Source organism: Diospyros lotus, chromosome 4 (assembly GCF_014633365.1).
Source record: "Diospyros lotus cultivar Yz01 chromosome 4, ASM1463336v1, whole genome shotgun sequence".
In the NCBI taxonomy this organism is placed as follows: domain Eukaryota; kingdom Viridiplantae; phylum Streptophyta; class Magnoliopsida; order Ericales; family Ebenaceae; genus Diospyros; species Diospyros lotus.
The window spans coordinates 280,252-297,589 of record NC_068341.1 but is presented as its reverse complement, the minus strand read 5'-3'; the positions used below and the strand labels follow the sequence as shown (position 1 = coordinate 297,589).

General features: G+C 38.0%; 2 protein-coding genes across 2 annotated transcripts in view; one reads left to right on the top strand and one right to left on the bottom strand.

The window, feature by feature from the left end:
* The window catches only part of LOC127799524 (beta-galactosidase 9), a 29,555-nt gene extending 17,187 nt beyond the window's left edge, over positions 1 to 12,368 (bottom strand). Inside the window, 7 exon segments of the mRNA XM_052333628.1 lie at positions 41 to 129; positions 5,396 to 5,539; positions 5,925 to 6,017; positions 7,939 to 8,005; positions 10,676 to 10,788; positions 10,901 to 10,996; positions 12,024 to 12,368. Of these exon segments, the coding sequence (XP_052189588.1) occupies positions 41 to 129; positions 5,396 to 5,539; positions 5,925 to 6,017; positions 7,939 to 8,005; positions 10,676 to 10,788; positions 10,901 to 10,996; positions 12,024 to 12,209 (788 nt within the window). The 5' untranslated portion in view covers positions 12,210 to 12,368.
* A 2,622-nt stretch (positions 12,369 to 14,990) lies between these two features.
* LOC127799525 (anthocyanidin 3-O-glucosyltransferase 2-like) lies at positions 14,991 to 16,737 on the top strand. Its single transcript, XM_052333629.1, has one exon. It carries the CDS (start codon positions 15,047 to 15,049, stop codon positions 16,571 to 16,573), a length of 1,527 nt encoding a protein of 508 aa, XP_052189589.1. The 5' UTR covers positions 14,991 to 15,046; the 3' UTR covers positions 16,574 to 16,737.
* Positions 16,738 to 17,338: the final 601 nt, after the last annotated feature.

Here is a 17,338-nt window from a genome sequence, read left to right as displayed (position 1 = left end):
GAGCAGGAATGAACCCGATGACATCATGAATTGGTCATACCATCCATCCCAGTTCTCTGTCCACAATATTGGTTTCTTGTAAGAATTAGGCCTAAAACCATCACAGTAGTATCCATTGCAAGCATTTATCTGTGAGAGAGCAAAAAAGAAAAATATAAGGACAGGTATTATGATGCTTAATGTCAACCACCAAGACCATACAGAACAATTGATAAAACGCAACTGAAGAAACTGGAACCTCTTGTTCCTCCTTTTTTCTTACTCAAATCCAAGAGAATAGATTACAATATATACATAAACTTCGGCTAAGATTTCCTAAAAAATCTCCTAGACTTTAGCTTCTAGATATTAGGATGAGGACTCCTAATTTTTAGGACTAGATTATACACTAGATTAATTCATAAGAAAAACAAAATACATGAAGAGATAAATAAAATAACTCTAAAGATGATAAGCTCTTCTTCCAAATAAGATGATAAGCCTAAGCAGCCCATTCTTCATTCACGGAACTAGCAGATAGAAAGCATGTAGGACATTGTGATGCATAGTTGGAATTCTACACTCCCCCTCAAGCTGGGTTGTGTATATCAAGCATCCAGCTTGGACTTCAGTTTCTCAAAGGTCTGTCTCGGCAGTGCCTTTGTTAGAATATCCACAGTTTGAGACACTGTTGGAATATAAGTTAAGTTCACTATACCTGCTTCCACCTTTTCTTTAATGAAGTGTCGATCTAATTCTATGTGCTTGGTTCGATCATGATGGACTGGATTTTTTGCAATACTTATTGTGGCCTTGTTATCACATAATACTCTCATAGACATACTGAGTTGCATGTTTAGCTCCCTTAGCAGCCTCATAAGCCATATTCCTTCACATATTCCATGAGACATGGCCCGATATTCTGCTTCAACACTGCTTCTTGCCACCACTGACTGTTTTTTGCTCCTCCATGTAACAAGGTTTCCCTAAACATAGGAACAATAGCTTGTTGTAGATCGTTGGTCACTTATGGAACCAGCCCAATCTGCATTAGTGAACACATCTATTCCTCTATTTTCTGTTTTCTTAAAGTATAGCTCCTCACCTGGATTTCTTTTTAGATACTGAAGAATTCGATGAACAGCCTTAAGATGCACTTTTGTTGGATTATTCATGCTTCGACTTACCATGCCCACTGCAAATCCGATGTCAGGTCGGGTATGGGAGAGGTAGATTAGTTTTCCCACAATCCGTTGGTATCTCTCTTTGTCTGTTAAGCTATCTCCTTGAATTTTATCAAACTTGTAGGCTGCATCCATTGGAGTTTCAACTGGTTTGCACCCAATCATACCTGTCTCCTTTAATAAATCTAATACGTATTTCCTTTGGGTCACAGAAATTCCCTTTTTTGATCGAGCTATTTCCATCCCAAGAAAGTACTTTAGGAATCCCAAGTCTTTTACTTCAAATTCCTTTGCTAATAGTCTCTTTGCATTACTAATTTCTTCATTGAAATCTCCTGTGACAATTATATCATCCACATACACAATAATAATAGCTCTTTTCCCTTCCTTTGAAAATTTCACAAATAATGTATGATCAGATTGGCATTGGAGGAATTCATACCTTTTTAGAACTCTAGTGAGTCGGTCAAACCATGCTCTTAGAGATTGCTTAAGCCCATATAATGATTTTCTAAGTTTGCATACTTTCCCATCCTTACTTTGGTTATCAAATCCTGGAGGTATTTCCATATACACGTCTTCTTCCAAGTCACCATTTAAAAAGGCATTCTTGATGTCAAGTTGGTGAAGTGGCCAATCCAAGTTTGCTGCTAAGGTAAGTAGGACTCGAATTGAATTTAATTTAGCCACTGGAGCAAATGTCTCCTCGTAGTCTATTCCATAAGATTGGGTGAATCCTTTGGCAACTAGTCAGGCCTTGAATCGGTTTAAACTTCCATCAGCATTATATTTAACTGTAAAAATCCACTTGCAACCGACTGGTTGTTTACCTTTGGGAAGATCAATTATCACCCAGGTGCCATTCTTTTCAAGTGCTGTAATTTCATCCATTACTGCCATCTTCCACTTAGGTTCCCTGAGAGCTTCATAAATATCCTTTGGAATCTGTACATTGTCCAATTGGGTAGAAAATGCACGAAAACTGGGCGATAATTTGTCATATGAGACAAATTTCGCTATTGGATGTCAGGTAAAGGATCTGACTCCTTTCCGCAGGGCTATGGGCATGTTTAAATCAGCTGAGATCTCCTGTATTTGGGTTTCAATGTTAGCTTCAGGAGTAGGAACATAAAGTATATTACCTGTATCAACTTCAAGAGGTTCAGAATTTGGAGTTGATTCTTGGTTAGTGGTGGGTATGTTGCAGTGCTCTACTTTCCCTTGAGTTTTCTGACGCCTTGAATACACAATCAGCTCCTTAGGATCATTGGAAGGCTGAAGCAGAGGGGTTATAGAGGTAGGTTGAAGATCCAAAAACTGATATTTCTCATGAGGGTGATGCTCCCCCAGAATATCAGTTCTGGTGTAAAAAGGCTGATTTTCGAAGAAAGTAATATCCATAGTGTTGTAAAATTTTCTGGTGGCTGGAGAATAGCATTTGTAACCCCTTTGATGAGATGAATAGCCAAGACAGGCACACTTAATAGATTTTGGATCAAGTTTGCTGCGTTGCGGCTGGGTATTATGAATAAATGCAGTGCACCCAAATACTTTCAAGGGAATGGATGAGAGTAATTTGGTGTGAGGGTAGGTTTTAAGAAGAGTTTGGGATAGGGTTTTGAAATTCAACACACGGGAAGGCATCCGGTTTATAAGGTAGGTGGCAGTGAGGACTGCTTCACCCCAAAGATGTTTAGGAATATTGGATGTTAACATAAGAGATCTGGTGACTTCCAAAAGGTGTCTATTTTTCCTTTCGGCAACTCCATTTTGTTGTGGAGTGTCAACACACGAAGTTTGGTGAACAATACCATGTTTGGATAGGTAGGCATTAAGATTGGAATGGAAATACTCCCGCCCATTGTCAGTTTTGAACACTTGAATCTTGGTTTGAAACTGATTCATGATCATGCTGTGGAAGTGTTCAAAAATATTTCCAAGTTCTGATTTTTCTTTCATTAGGAACACCCAAGTGAGTCTAGTGTGGTCATCGATGAATGTGACAAACCACTTAGGACCGGTGATATTGTGGACCCTAGATGGCCCCCAAATATCACTATATATCATAGAAAAAGGATGTGAGGATTTGTAAGAATGAGTAGGACATGTGGCACGAATATGCTTAGAAAGTTGACAAATCTCACATTGATAAAGAACAACCTTCTTATTGAATAATGAGGGAAATAATTTCTTGAGATACATGAAATTTGGATGTCCTAATCTATAATGCCACAACATGGCTGGACTAAGGGTATTTAAGCTAGAGTTTAGTGCACTACATGGTTTTGGACCTGATTGTGATAGTTGAACATCTTCAACTCGAAAAAGGGAAGAGTCTTGAACACATCTTAGCACTGCCAATCCTCTTCTCCGAGCCCGATTCCTGAAATTCACACAAGTTGGAAGAGAATTTAGTGATGCATTTTCTCTCTTTTGTCAGCTTACTCACTGAAAGTAAGTTACAATTGAGATTAGGGACATAAAGAACTGATTCGAGGTTGATGCTCCCTGAAATCATAACAGATCCTATGCCTTTTACTTGGGATAGAGTTCCATCTGCTATGCGGACAGTATGCTTACTATCAGGACAAGAAGTATACTTGTTAAATAAAGATATATCTCCTGTCATATGATCTGTTGCACCTAAGTCAACTATCCAGGCCTTTGGATTTTCTTGTTAGACACTTAGGGCATGAAGGAAGTTACCTTTTGAGGCTAGCGTACCAGATCCAGTAGTATTATTTTGAAGAGTCTATTGCAGTATCTTTTGAAGGGCTTCCAGTTGTTCTTTACTGAAGGGATTGGCCTCAGCGTTTATTTGTGATTCAGCAGTATTTCCACGTCCTTCTTTCTCTCGGGCTGATTTCCAGTTTGCTGGTTTGCCATGAAGCTTCCAGCATATATCCTTAGTATGCCCAACTTTCTTACAGTGTTCGCACACTGGTCTGTTCTTCTATTGTTTGTCTCGATTGGAGGAATTTCCTTGGGCTATCATGGCAGAGTTTTCAGCTGGGAGAAAAGGGTGATGTGATCCCAGCATTAGTTTCTTTCGGCTTTCCTCCCTGCGGACTTCTGAGAAGACTTCCCTGACACTAGGAAGAGGCTTAATACTTAGTATTCTTCCCCTCACATCATCCAGATCTTTGTTGAGTCCAAGGAGGAATTGGTAGACTCGATCTTTTTCAACAATCTTCTTGTATTGTTGAGAATCTTCTGAGCACTTCCACGATTTTTCTTCAAGAATATCCAGCTGCTGCCATTGGCGAGTTAAAGCATTGAAATAGTTTGTTACAGACATATCTCTTTGCCTTAATTCATGAAGCACACTCTTTATTCCGAACACCTCCGATGTATTATCAACATTGGAGTAAGTCTCCTTAACCACATCCCATATCTCCTTTGCGGTTTTATAATACAAGAAGTTCTCTCCTATTGCATTCGTCATGGAGTTTATTAACCATGACATGACCATACTGTTTTCTACCTTCCAAATCTTGTAGGTAGGATCGGTTTCTTGAGGTTGCACTGTAGTTCCGGTGTGGTAATCTTCCTTGCCTCTTCCACAGACGAACAGCATGACTGATTGTGACCATTGGATGAAGTTCTGGCCATTCAATTTGTGTCCAGTAATCTAAAGAATAAGACCTTCAGGGATGATGGACATTGGAACGGCCATTCCTCCGGATCCGGACGATACTTCAGATGCTGAAATCTCGCCTGTGTTAGCCATGACGGCTTATCAGAAACAAGCTCACAATGGATCAGATTTACTGCTCTGATACCATGAAGAAACTGGAACCTCTTGTTCCTCCTTTTTTCTTACTCAAACCCGAGAAAATAGATTACAATATATACATAAACTTCGGCTAAGATTTCCTAAAAAATCTCCTAGACTTTAGCTTCTAGATATTAGGATGAGGACTCCTAATTTTTAGGACTAGATTATACACTAGATTAATTCATAAGATAAACAAAATACATGAACAGATAAATAAGATAACTCTAAAGATGATAAGCTCTTCTTCCAAATAAGATGATAAGCCTAAGCAGCCCATTCTTCATTCACGGAACTAGCAGATAGAAAGCATGTAGGACATTGTGATGCACAGCTGGAATTCTACAGTAACATTCAAATTTCAAATGAAGGTTTCCATCAGCTTTATACAGATCACAGTGCATTAAATCAACAAGAACAAATTGAAACAAGAAAATGTAAGGAAACAAGAACTTACAATATATTCTGGAGCATCAACTTGCTTGCACATGATCCATGGAACACCAGCATTGAGCCCAATAGCCATTTCAGCAGCCCATTTAACGTAGTCCTTCCCTTTCTGACCATAAGATCTTTCAACATCTCCATATTCATTTTCAATCTGATAAATTTCATTTCAGAAAAAAAGCATGCCTATTTACAAAAAGTATTGCTTCAAAGGAAAGGAAAAAATGAATATAACTCAAATGCTTAATCTCCCAGACCGTCTACCTAGGGCAAGGGGTGGGAGGAAGCAAAACATAATATCCATACCATCCCTCATGGAGATGGAAGATAGTGACTAGGGAGGATGTTAGAAAACAGAAAAAGAATTGTCCTTAACCTTTCATAAGACAATAAAATAATCAATAAACTCACAGTCTTCCAAACTAGATACCAATTATAAGCATTTACATTCTCATAGGGACATCAAAAGGACAAGCTTACATAAATGCCTCATAGATTGACCTTATAAACTAATATCAATGAGTGAAATATCCTACTACCTGCAACATAATGATTGGACCACCTTGCCAAGAGAAAAGCATCTCTTCACGCATCAGATCCACTATCTTCTTAACAAAGCCCTGCATCTCATCCTGCAATAGCATGAAATGTGATTAATCTGCTAACAATAATCGCCAATATAAAGTTTTTTTGGGGCATAATTTGTAGTGCAGTCGCTAACAGAAGTAAGTTGGTTTTTCAGCTTCCACAGCTGATAACCAAACAAAATAGAATGACTTCTGTACAATGTTGAATGCATATCAAGCTGAAGAGCATAAATCCTAAAAGTCTTGCTTATGGAGTAATGTAAATGAAGCAAGAATAGAGGAGCAATTACATTACAATAGCGTGGAAAAAGGTAACAACAGCCAAATAGTCAGTTAAAACTAACTAGCCAAGAAACTCAGCCCCTTAAAGTTGGCTAAACCACAGTGGCAAATATAATTTTATATGAAAAAGTATTCTAGAAAGGTTTAGCAGTAGGCATGACAGCTCAAATATGCAAGGGAGAGGAAAGATGGCAAAAGGAACCAGAAGGGGCTATAATTGAATTGTGGCTTTCTCATGTCTAGCAAAGTAAATGAAACCTAATGCTAACTAATGGAACATAAATACCATTTTAGAAATAAACATATACTAGAACAGTACTAGCAACTTGTTTTAGGCATTGCAAAAGGATTAAAGTTTTCTGAGGAAAAAAATCTCCATCAATCAAGACTTCTTTAATTTTTTTTGTTGGCTTGCTGAAAGTTGCATGTGGTATGTGTAAGTATTGAACTTCAACTGAGGCTACTTCCTGTTTCTCATCAATGATTTCAACTGTAAGTTCATCATTTCCTGTCTTTACACATCCAGTTCAGCATCAACGGCTCATCCACCTAAGATATAAAACAATTTGACCGTGTTTCAAATCACCCCCTTCCTTGAAACAAGCAATGGGGAGATGCCCTAACTAAATGAGAGGTTCAAGAACCAAAACTATACATTTATCACTCCGTAACTAAAATGATAGTCAAGCCTAACTTGCTTTTGATTTTCAAACAAAGTTCTAATTCCTAACCTTATTCCTGGTGAAACCTTTTGACCTTGAACACCCAAATTAACGTAATTACTTTTTGAACAAAGAGAATTATATTAATTTTCAATTTCAATCTTACTTTGTAGATTGAGTGTAACATCCCGCATCAAGCGATAGGAAGGATCGGAACAAACTTACCCAGATGGGTCTACGCGAACTTCTCGGGGGGTCACCCATCCTTGGATTTTCCCAGATCAAGCACGCTTAACCCTAGAGTTCTTTGCCTGCATTCAACCCAAAATTTATCCAACTGATGTTGTTTCCTTCCTTACTTATCCTCGACATATCCTATTCTCCTCTGGGCTCCCAGGATATTACATTGAGCATAATTTATGGTCGTCAAATCTACAAAGACAAGCCATTCCTCCCACTCCTAACACTTGAATGCACAAGTTCTGTAACTTCCAACACCTATATATCAAACATGGGACTTATTTGGCTTGCTAGAAGGTTCTACACCTCAGATTTAGCACCCAGCTTCATAAGATATCATGTCTTTTCATTTGTCCAGCATTTAGGACCTGGTTCAAATTAGGGTATAAATCAGAGATATTGCCAAACCAAAGGTAATTTGCGCTGAATAGCCTTATTTATCACCAAACGATACTATATGCCTGTTTTTCTATAGCAGCAACATCAACTTAATCAAAGAAACCATTTAAGTGAGTATAAACAGTAATGTAAAGATAAAACAATTTAAACTTGTAGATGAACTATATCACAGCAAATAAAGGTCATGAATATAAACCTTACTGTCTACCCACAAGTGAGAGAGAGTGTTCAAAGTTAAATAGTAATATAAAAGATACAACTATTCCACTTTTATCAGTTTAAGTTTTCTATTGAATTAGTCAACAATTTAACAATTACAGGTACGATCAAAACATAGACTTCGTAAATATGTAAAAGAAGACAAGCTCAGGGTAACATTATACCTTGAAGGGTAAATTGTCTGTTCGAAATTCTATGCCAGGAAGATCACGGAGCCACACAGGGATACCCCTGCACAGTTATCTAATTCAAGTAAGGATCCACATTAAACCAAAACTGGGGGGGGGGGGGGGGGTGTACTTTATATAAACCTCACCAGGAAGAAAATTTTCATCTCAAGGATCTAAAACCACTGATCTTTACCAAACATGAGAGATGATAAAAAAATAAAAATAAAAGTTTTATCTGGAGTACCATAACCAAAGAAAATTGCATTTTGTATTTTTGCAACTCTGTTTTTGCAATAATTGTAATGGAAGTTCCATTGGCAATTTATGTTAATAATTCATGCATTCAAATGGTAGGTTTATCCATCCTCAACAAATTCATTCATGTTTTAGAATAATTTAACAAAATAAGCATTCCTCAAAAAGAATAAAAGCATTTTTTTACCCCAAAAATGGCACATAAGAAACTGGATTTTATGAATGTCGAAAGAATTAATGTGAAAGAAAAATTTCAGGGAAACATGACTTGGAACAAATTCTACTGAAGGTAAGTTTTCCTGCTGAAGCATCTGATTTAAATGACAATAATAACTGCTCAAGCAACAACTCCCAGTACTGAAGAAAATGGAGTAAATCATTAAAGGCCTCAGTTCTAAAGATTTCTATGCAAAAAGTTGTAATAGAATCAAAGTCCAAATGCTATAGAATTCTGTGAAAAAGAGGAGACCAAACACAGCCCTCAAAAGAAAATGGCAATACTCATTCATTCTAGCCTCAAGGTCTCTAGCTATATTAAAAAGGTTAAAGAAAATATCACATCGGTCTATGGCCAGACTGACTATCTAGCCACAAAATTGATCTTAAAACTAATCTTTCCTACAGGAAACATTCCAAACAACCTCTCAAAAACACCATAACTAATAGCCCCAAAATGGAATCAGAAGTCCAATTGCCTTGTGAACTACCAAGTTTATTAGAAATCACTCTCCTCCAAACAAAATAACCAGTAGCAATGAACTGGAATCAAAAGCCCAATCACCCGGCAAACTACCAAATTTATAGCAATCACTCTCCTTGGGAGGATAACCTCTCAAGAGTGAACCTCCAAAACCATTAGCCTTCCTTATATCAAGCTTACAAATCAAACCATAATAAAAAGCTTTTGAGTGTAGAATGAATATATTTGTTAGTAACTAGAGTTGTATCCAAAATTTGAAAGTCTATATCATGCTTACAAAGCAGCCACATCAATGACCTCTTAAGATTAGAATCAATATACTCATTAATAATGAGAGATACATTAAAAAATCTGAAGACCCTTCACAATGGCATTGTAAGATGAAAAATGACAGTATCAACAATAGCCCTAAGTTTCAAGTCAGAATTGACAATAATCTTGTCGCACAACCTATTGAAAAAGATTTCTAGCATCTATTGAAAAATACTTTTACTACCTTCTAATATTCTATAACCATAGGTCTAAGAATGTAAAGGGCATTGAAAAGGGGGAAAAGGGGAATAAAATGCTTATACTACACACTTACAGACAATGCCCAGCCTAACACCTTCTCTTTTATGTTGCCAATGGACAACCAAACAAACATGCTTAAGAGGCTCATCGAAAGAGCTAATTGCTTCTGATTCATATTTATTTCATTTAGCCACCACCAAGAATGGCACCTAGACAGGCAAAAAACCACGGAATGCTCATAGATAAGATTGAGCTAATGCTAGTCTAACCTCAGTAGAATACAACCTTTTCTTTCTCCAACTGCCAAACTACTTGAATGGGCTAAAGCTGGACCACTTGGTTTCCAGTATAAGAAATGCATTGTAGGACAACAACTTCAACGTGCTTGCAGCACAAGAGACCAAGCTTTCTCCAACCTGTGACCATTAGCATAAAAAGCTACACTTGCAAACATAGCTCTACAGCCAAAATACATGTACTGGTGGAGATCCAAGTGAAGTGGTGAAATATGGCAGGTGTCTGAGTACCATAAGGAGGCGGAATTCTCAAAGCAGTCAGGTTATGTTATCCTTTCGGAGGAATTTAAACTTCCTATACTAAAACTACTCTTAAAGCAAATGGCATCCCAGTAAGACTGCATAAAGCATCTAGTTTCCAGAGGAGGGAGGTAGGATAGACACACACAGCCCTACCACTGCATGCAGAGAGTTTGACTCTATTTCTTAGGCCTGTGACACACAGGAAGCAACAGAGAAGCAACTTAGCTGCTGCAACAAGGCCTGCCCTCACCCCCTCTTACATTTACAATTGAGAATAGGAAAATACATAGAAGGGAAAAGAAACTACAATATTACATGGAAAAAGTAAAACCCATTATGTTTGAAAGATGAAAAGTCCTGCACAGGAGAAAAGAAAACATTAAACTAAATAACATACACTTACTGCAAAAGAGCTGAATTTAACACGCCTTACATATACAACCTAGAATTGATGTAAACATAAATGTGTTGACACTATGGAACAGAAATTTCTTGCTTTTTCAAATCCACAATCTTAATATGTGCCAACATAAAACACATAATAGCAATAAACCATCTTCTGAGTAAAGCATTCTAAAAAATATAGCATCATTAGTTAAAGGTGTTGAATATTGTTGATAAGCCTATATTTTTTGTTCAATTATAACATAATGAAAGTGAAATTTTCATTATTCAAAATGCAAGCTAAAAAATGTTATAATCAGAATGAGGAAGAGGGTAAGACCCGAAATTCCACTCCGCGCAGACATAAGGACCTATTCGAAGATGAAGATAGAGTCCACTGGATCCCACTAGCTTCACAAATTTGACGATATCATATCTCCCCTCAAAGTTATACTGAGCAGGCATGTAAAAAAATAACATCATTTAGTAAACAAATCTTATCTTGTTTAAGCCAACTTTCCTAGGCTACTAACCTTGGAATGGACTGTAAAAAACAACTACTCACCTGCCCTCTTACTGGCTCATGTCCACTCCAAAATGCATAAGTTTGGATGACATCTGCTCCACCTTCCTTGCTTTTAGAAATCAGATCAGGCCACATCTGTGGTGACTTCATATAAGTAAGTCTAGCATCATGAAGGCTTCACAATAAAACACGCAAAAGAAACCTTAAAAACCCTCATAGGAAGCATAGTGGTTGTTCAGTTGTGGAAAACAGGCCCTTTCTTTATTTTTTTGGAAAAGGAACAGAAGAATGAAAATCATGTTCAATTGAGAAATTTTTCTAAACTTTATTTGGCTGAAGATCTAGAATTCATGTAGCTGACGATTGTGATTGTTATAGAAAATGTAAACTTTATTATCTAGTTTTCCAAATTTATACAAACTGTTGAGATTTTTACAATAATTTTTACTGTTTTCTTCACAAAGAGGAAGTTTTTACAATGTTTTCCAGATAGGGAATAGGGCTTCCAAATCCAACCCAAACAAAATCAATAGTAATTATATTTATTAATATCAAAATAAATAATAAACTTATATTTATTAAATTTAATTTATAACAAATAATATTATAAAATTAGCAACATAACAATAGTAGTATTAAAAAAACTAAAATCGATCGATAATAAAAAGTAAAATAGTAATAACAACATTATCACCATCACAAAGCCTTAATACCACAGGGTGGGGCTAGCCACAAATTCTACCACTTCAATCATCTTTATTGTTTTAAGTTAAGAATATCCAACAAAGTTTTTGTGCTGACTAATTAAATTTCCAGAAAATATTCCTATCCGAAATAAAGAAATCCAAAATTTGCGTTGCCATTCAGAAACAATAACTATTTTTTTTTTTTTATAATTTTTTCTAATTTCTCTTTCGGTTAGTCCAATTTTTATTTCCCAGAATGTTGAAGTTGAATAACTTATCAAATTTGCAATTTTTCTTTTAAGGTCCTATTTTAGTCAACAAAACAAAATTACAAATTAATAGAAGAAAGAAACTTCCAATTTCAAATAAATTCATATGGCAGCCAGCCTCTTACTACAAGAGTCTTAAACAGAAGGAAATGGAGGAGTTATGAAATTAGAAAGGCAAGATTAGAATGTAGAGTAGGTACTACCTACCTCAGGAGTGGCGCGAGGATAGTGAATCCCGGCGGAGATAAGCATCCGCCTCTTGCCGTCTATGATCAGCGCTCGGTGATCGTAGCTGACGTTGAATGGTTTGAAGAACTCGCCAGCGATTAATGCGACCTGCAGGGTCAACGCCAGAACCAAAAACTGAAACGAAATTGGTCGAGTCCCAACCATATTCGATCGAGAGAGAGAGAGAGAGAGAGGGAGGGGAGGGAGTTCGACAGTGAGTTAGGCAGGAAGATGGGTTGGCTCTTAATTCTTATGACGGCGACGGTTCACCGGTCAGCTTTCTCGCATTCATCGTAAAACATATCTCCCAACCCAACCATTTCCTGGAGGGAAGTGCGCGCGTTGGATATTATAATCAACAGAAATAATTAAATATAAGATTTATTAATTTACAAAGCTCAATTCTGAAGTTTGCTTTAGTTGTAACAATATTTTTGAGGTTTTGAAAATAATAAAATTATTTTTTTATCAGAGATTGAGAGTGAGATAAAATAATAAAAATGTCCTTAATTTTAAGATTATTGTAAAATAAAAAAAACTAACGGTGATTATAACTAGCTATAATAAACACAATTAATGCCTATTAAAACCTAATAACTATTGAGGTTTTATAACAAAACCTTATAAAATTATCAAATTCTATGATTAAATCCCATAAAATTCTACGACTATGGTGATAAATATTAAATTACAGTGATCAATTTATTATGAGACAAAGTTTAGTGATTAGTAGTGTAATTTATTAAAAAAAATAAGATATAATTTTACATATTTTTAACATTAATAAACATAATTTATATATCATTACTCGTGTTTACTAAATATGATTTTTATTAATATTATTTTACGTCACAATATAAAAAAAAAAGAGAAATAAAAAACAAGTATTGTTTGTGTTGCCAAAGTAATATTGAAAAAAAAAAGGAAAATAAAAATAAGTTGTGTTTGTGTTGCCAAAGTAATATTGAAAAAGACAAAACATTCGATGATTTAGTGTAACACTACTTTACTTATTAAAATATATTATTTTTTTAAAATAAAAAAAACTCAAAGAGGAGGTCTCGTGTTACAAAATTCCAAAATCTTTTAGATATATAATATAATTTTTGGACTAAGGCCCATACAAAAATTAGTCTTAGTATGGAAAATGCTAGAAAGCCCGATGAAATTATCGACACGCTTACTAAAAGGGGTCAAAAAGACCTAAATGCCTTCGCTCACCTTCACCTTTCTTCTCTCTCCCTTCTCCCATGGTTGTTTTGCAGAGCCCTCGCCTCCCTTCTCTCTATCTTTACCAGGCGACCGTCATGCCTTGTTCGTTGCCTCGCCGACCGTCGCTGCGGCAAGGCGACGATGCTGGCGGCAAGGCGACGAACGAGGCGAGGCGTGGCGGTTGGCAGTTGCCCGGAGAAGACAGAAAGGAGGGAGCAAGGGCCCTGCGCGTAGCCATGGGAGAGAGAAATGAGATAGAAGAAAGGCGAGAGCTTGGCTGTGCAGTGAAAAGTATTTTGGTCTTTTTAACCCTATTCTATAAGCTTATTTGTGAGGTTGTCTAGCCCTCTAGTATTGATTAATACTAACATTGATACAAGGAATATTAAAATAATTAAATATATAATAATAAATAATCAACCCCACAAGAAATATAATATGATAGGTTAAAAATATATTCATGTCAATCAACTAATCTGAAAAATACATTACATATCAGTAATGTCGGGCAAGGTCTCTTGTCTTGATCATGATATTACATGATAAGCAACGTATTTTTTAAATTAATTTAACTCATTTTATAAGTTGTATTGCGTATTTTATATTATTATTATTTTTTTAATTTTTGTAAGTCAGATGGGTTAGATGATCCATATAGTATTTTTTTTTTATATAAAATACACTATGATGGGTTCACGAGTATTATCAATAACAATTATAATGTTTTTTTATATGAATTTTAACAATTACTTCTCTCATGATGGTTCATTTGTTTTAAGTTGATCTCCGTATTTGCATTAGATAATACAATGCTCGACACAGGTAATAGATTAAACTTATTTTTTATAAAATATTCTTAAGTTGTAATTTATTTAAAATATTACTTAAATAAAAATATAATATTAAAGAATATTATAATAATATTTAAAAAAATTATTAAATTATCTTATCTATGTACGCGCGATAATTGTGGGTGCCAGGGTTTCTGTAGGGCACGTTCAAGAGAGGTGCTGGGTGAGGGGTTGGATTAGTTCTGTACATGGTGGGGTGGAGGGTGTGGGAGAGGGGTTCTCTATATGAAAAATTTTAGAAAACCCGACAAGCTTATCGATTTGGTTACCAAAAGGAGGTAAAAAAATAATTTTGCCTTCACGCCTTGCTATTTCCTTTTTCCTCTCATGGATTATCTCGCATTTGCTCTCTTGTCTCTCCTACTATGGTCGCTGTCTCGCCGCTACATCTCGCCTTATTGTCGTCACCTCTTTATCATCGCTGCCTCGTCTCGCCACGTCGACACCAATTATTGGCGAAGCGAGGTGACGATGGTAGAAAGGCGAGGCAATGGTCATGACAAGAGAAATGAAAAGAACAAGGATGAGGATAATGATTTGCTTTATAAATTTATAAAATAGACGGTGACAAAATCATTTTTTTATCTCCTTTTACGAGGAGCTCGATAAGTTCGACGACTCTCTCCACATTTTGGGGGGGTCCAAAACTGGGTGGTGGATATTTTCGATAGTTGATTAAGTTTCATTTTTAAATACATTATTAATATTGCTGGCCAGCAAAGCCATGACATCACCTTCAACGTCTGCAAGCAGGCGCCCCCAAGCCAGAGTCCAAGATGCTGCTGTTGCTAGATTTGCCCATCCGATCTCATCCCTTCCTATCCTATCCTGTCCTCTCTCTCTCTCTCTCTCTCTCTCTCTCTATATATATATATATATATATATACAAGCCATCCAGCTGCAGCAGCTAGCCAGCTAGCAAAATCAATTCATTAAAAAATGACGAACGAGTTGCCGCCGCCGCCTCAGGCAGAGCTGGTTTTCATCCCCATCCCTGGCAGGGGCCACCTCCAGTCGACGGTGGAGATGGCCAAGATCCTAGTTGCCCGAAATCCCAGCCTGTCCATTACCCTTCTCACCATGAGGCACCCTTTTGATGATCCGCGTCCGCCCAATGAAGAAGATCCCCACGACAGCGCCTCCTCCTCCGATGCCCAATCCCAGCTCTCTAAGGATGCCCCCCAAAGAATCCGGTTTGTGGAGCTTCCCCAGGATGAATCCACCGCCGGCCCGCAGAAGCCCAGGTCAGGCAAGGACTTCGCCAAGGTCATTGCCGGTTACAAGAATGCTGTCAGAGATGCGGTCTCCAAGATTATTAGTGGTAATCCCAACGTCAAGCTAGCAGGCTTTGTTATCGACATGTTCTGCACCCCCATGATCGACGTGGCTAACGAGTTCGGAGTCCCCACCTTCTTGTTTTTCACGTCCACCGCTGCCTTTCTGGGCCTCCTGTTCCATTTCCAGGCTCTCCAAGATCACCACAACCAGGATTTTACCCTGTTCGTCGACCCGCATCCTGATTTATCCGTTCCATCTCTCTCCAGACCAATCGCCGTCAAGTACTTGCCTTCAGTGATGATGGACAAGAACGGCGGAGCCGCCTTGGTCATCAGCATGAGCAGGAGGTTCAGAGAAACCAAAGGGATTCTTCTCAACAGCTTCACAGAGCTAGAATCCTATGCCATCCAGTCCCTGTCCCAAGACGACAGTATCCCCAAAATCTACCCCGTGGGACCCGTACTCAGCCTGGAGGTGGAGGGCGGCAAGACGGATGTTCAACAGTACGAAGCCATCATGAGCTGGCTGGGCGAGCAACCGGAGTCTTCGGTGGTGTTTCTATGCTTTGGGAGCATGGGCCATTTCGACAAGGAGCAGGTGTCAGAGATAGCACACGCTCTGGAGCGCAGCGGGCACCGTTTCCTGTGGTCCTTGAGGCGGCCTCCGCCAAAGGACGCGCCGGGTTTCCCCACCGACTATGAAGAGGACCTGAAGGAAGTGCTGCCGGAGGGGTTCAAGGGAGAGATGGGGAAGGTGATAGGGTGGGCGCCGCAGGTGGCGGTGCTGTCGCATCCGGCGGTGGGAGGGTTCGTGTCGCACTGCGGTTGGAACTCGACCTTGGAGAGCCTGTGGTTTGGGGTGCCGATGGCAGCGTGGCCGTTGTATGCGGAGCAAAAACTGAACGCATTCGAGTTGGTGAAGGAATTGGAGGTGGCGGTGGAGATAAAACTAGACTACAAGAGGGACTTCATCACGAGGGAGACCACGGAGGTAGTGAGGGCGGAGGAGATAGAGAGGGGAATAAGGCAGCTGATGGGTGAAGATGATGGCAGCACCAGCAGGCGGAGGCGGCAGAAGGTGAGGGAGATGAGTGAAAAGAGCAGGAGCAGCGTCAGGGAGGGTGGCTCCTCGTACAAATCTGTCGGACGCTTCATTGATGATTTGCTTGTTTTGATGAACAGCAGCTAGCCCCAATATTCCAAGAGACGAAAATAAATAACTACTATAGCTAATATTACTCATTTTTTTTTATTTACTTGGGGGATATCCCGAAACATGAAGTGAATCTTTTTCTCTAATGTATCGTTGATAAATTTGAATGTAAACGCACTCTATACATATTTGGAGTTAAATATTTGACCTAATCTATATAAAATTTATTTTTTAATTAAATATTAAAATTTAACAATAAATTTATCTTTTCAATTATCACACTTACTCGAATTTTAATTTTTTATATAAGATTCTATGTATTTTATCACTATATTTGTTATTATTATTATTATTATTACATAGAGTGATAGAACTTCTCGATCAATCATCAATTTGTCAAATTAATATATATATATATATATGCTCACTTAGTTGATTGATGAGTAGCATCATCCAGTAGGCTCACAACAATAGTTTCATTACGTCACTTGAAACGGAAATAAAAAACGGCTAGAGTAATGTGTGGGTGATGGATGATCGATGACCATTGACCAATGAAAAGAAAGAAAAAAAGGTGGCACTTGGAAATTAAGCCTTCCCGTCTTTACCCACCATATATCCTCCGCCCAACGACGAAACAAGGCATATTCCTCGTTCCTTCCCTTCCGCTTCTTTACATTTTCATCCACTAACGTAGCTGTTGGAGGACTGTCCCACTAGCTAGTTAGCATCAATTAGGATCGTCCACACGTTAATCAACACAGGCATACAGACCCCCCCCCCCCCCCCCCCCCACACACA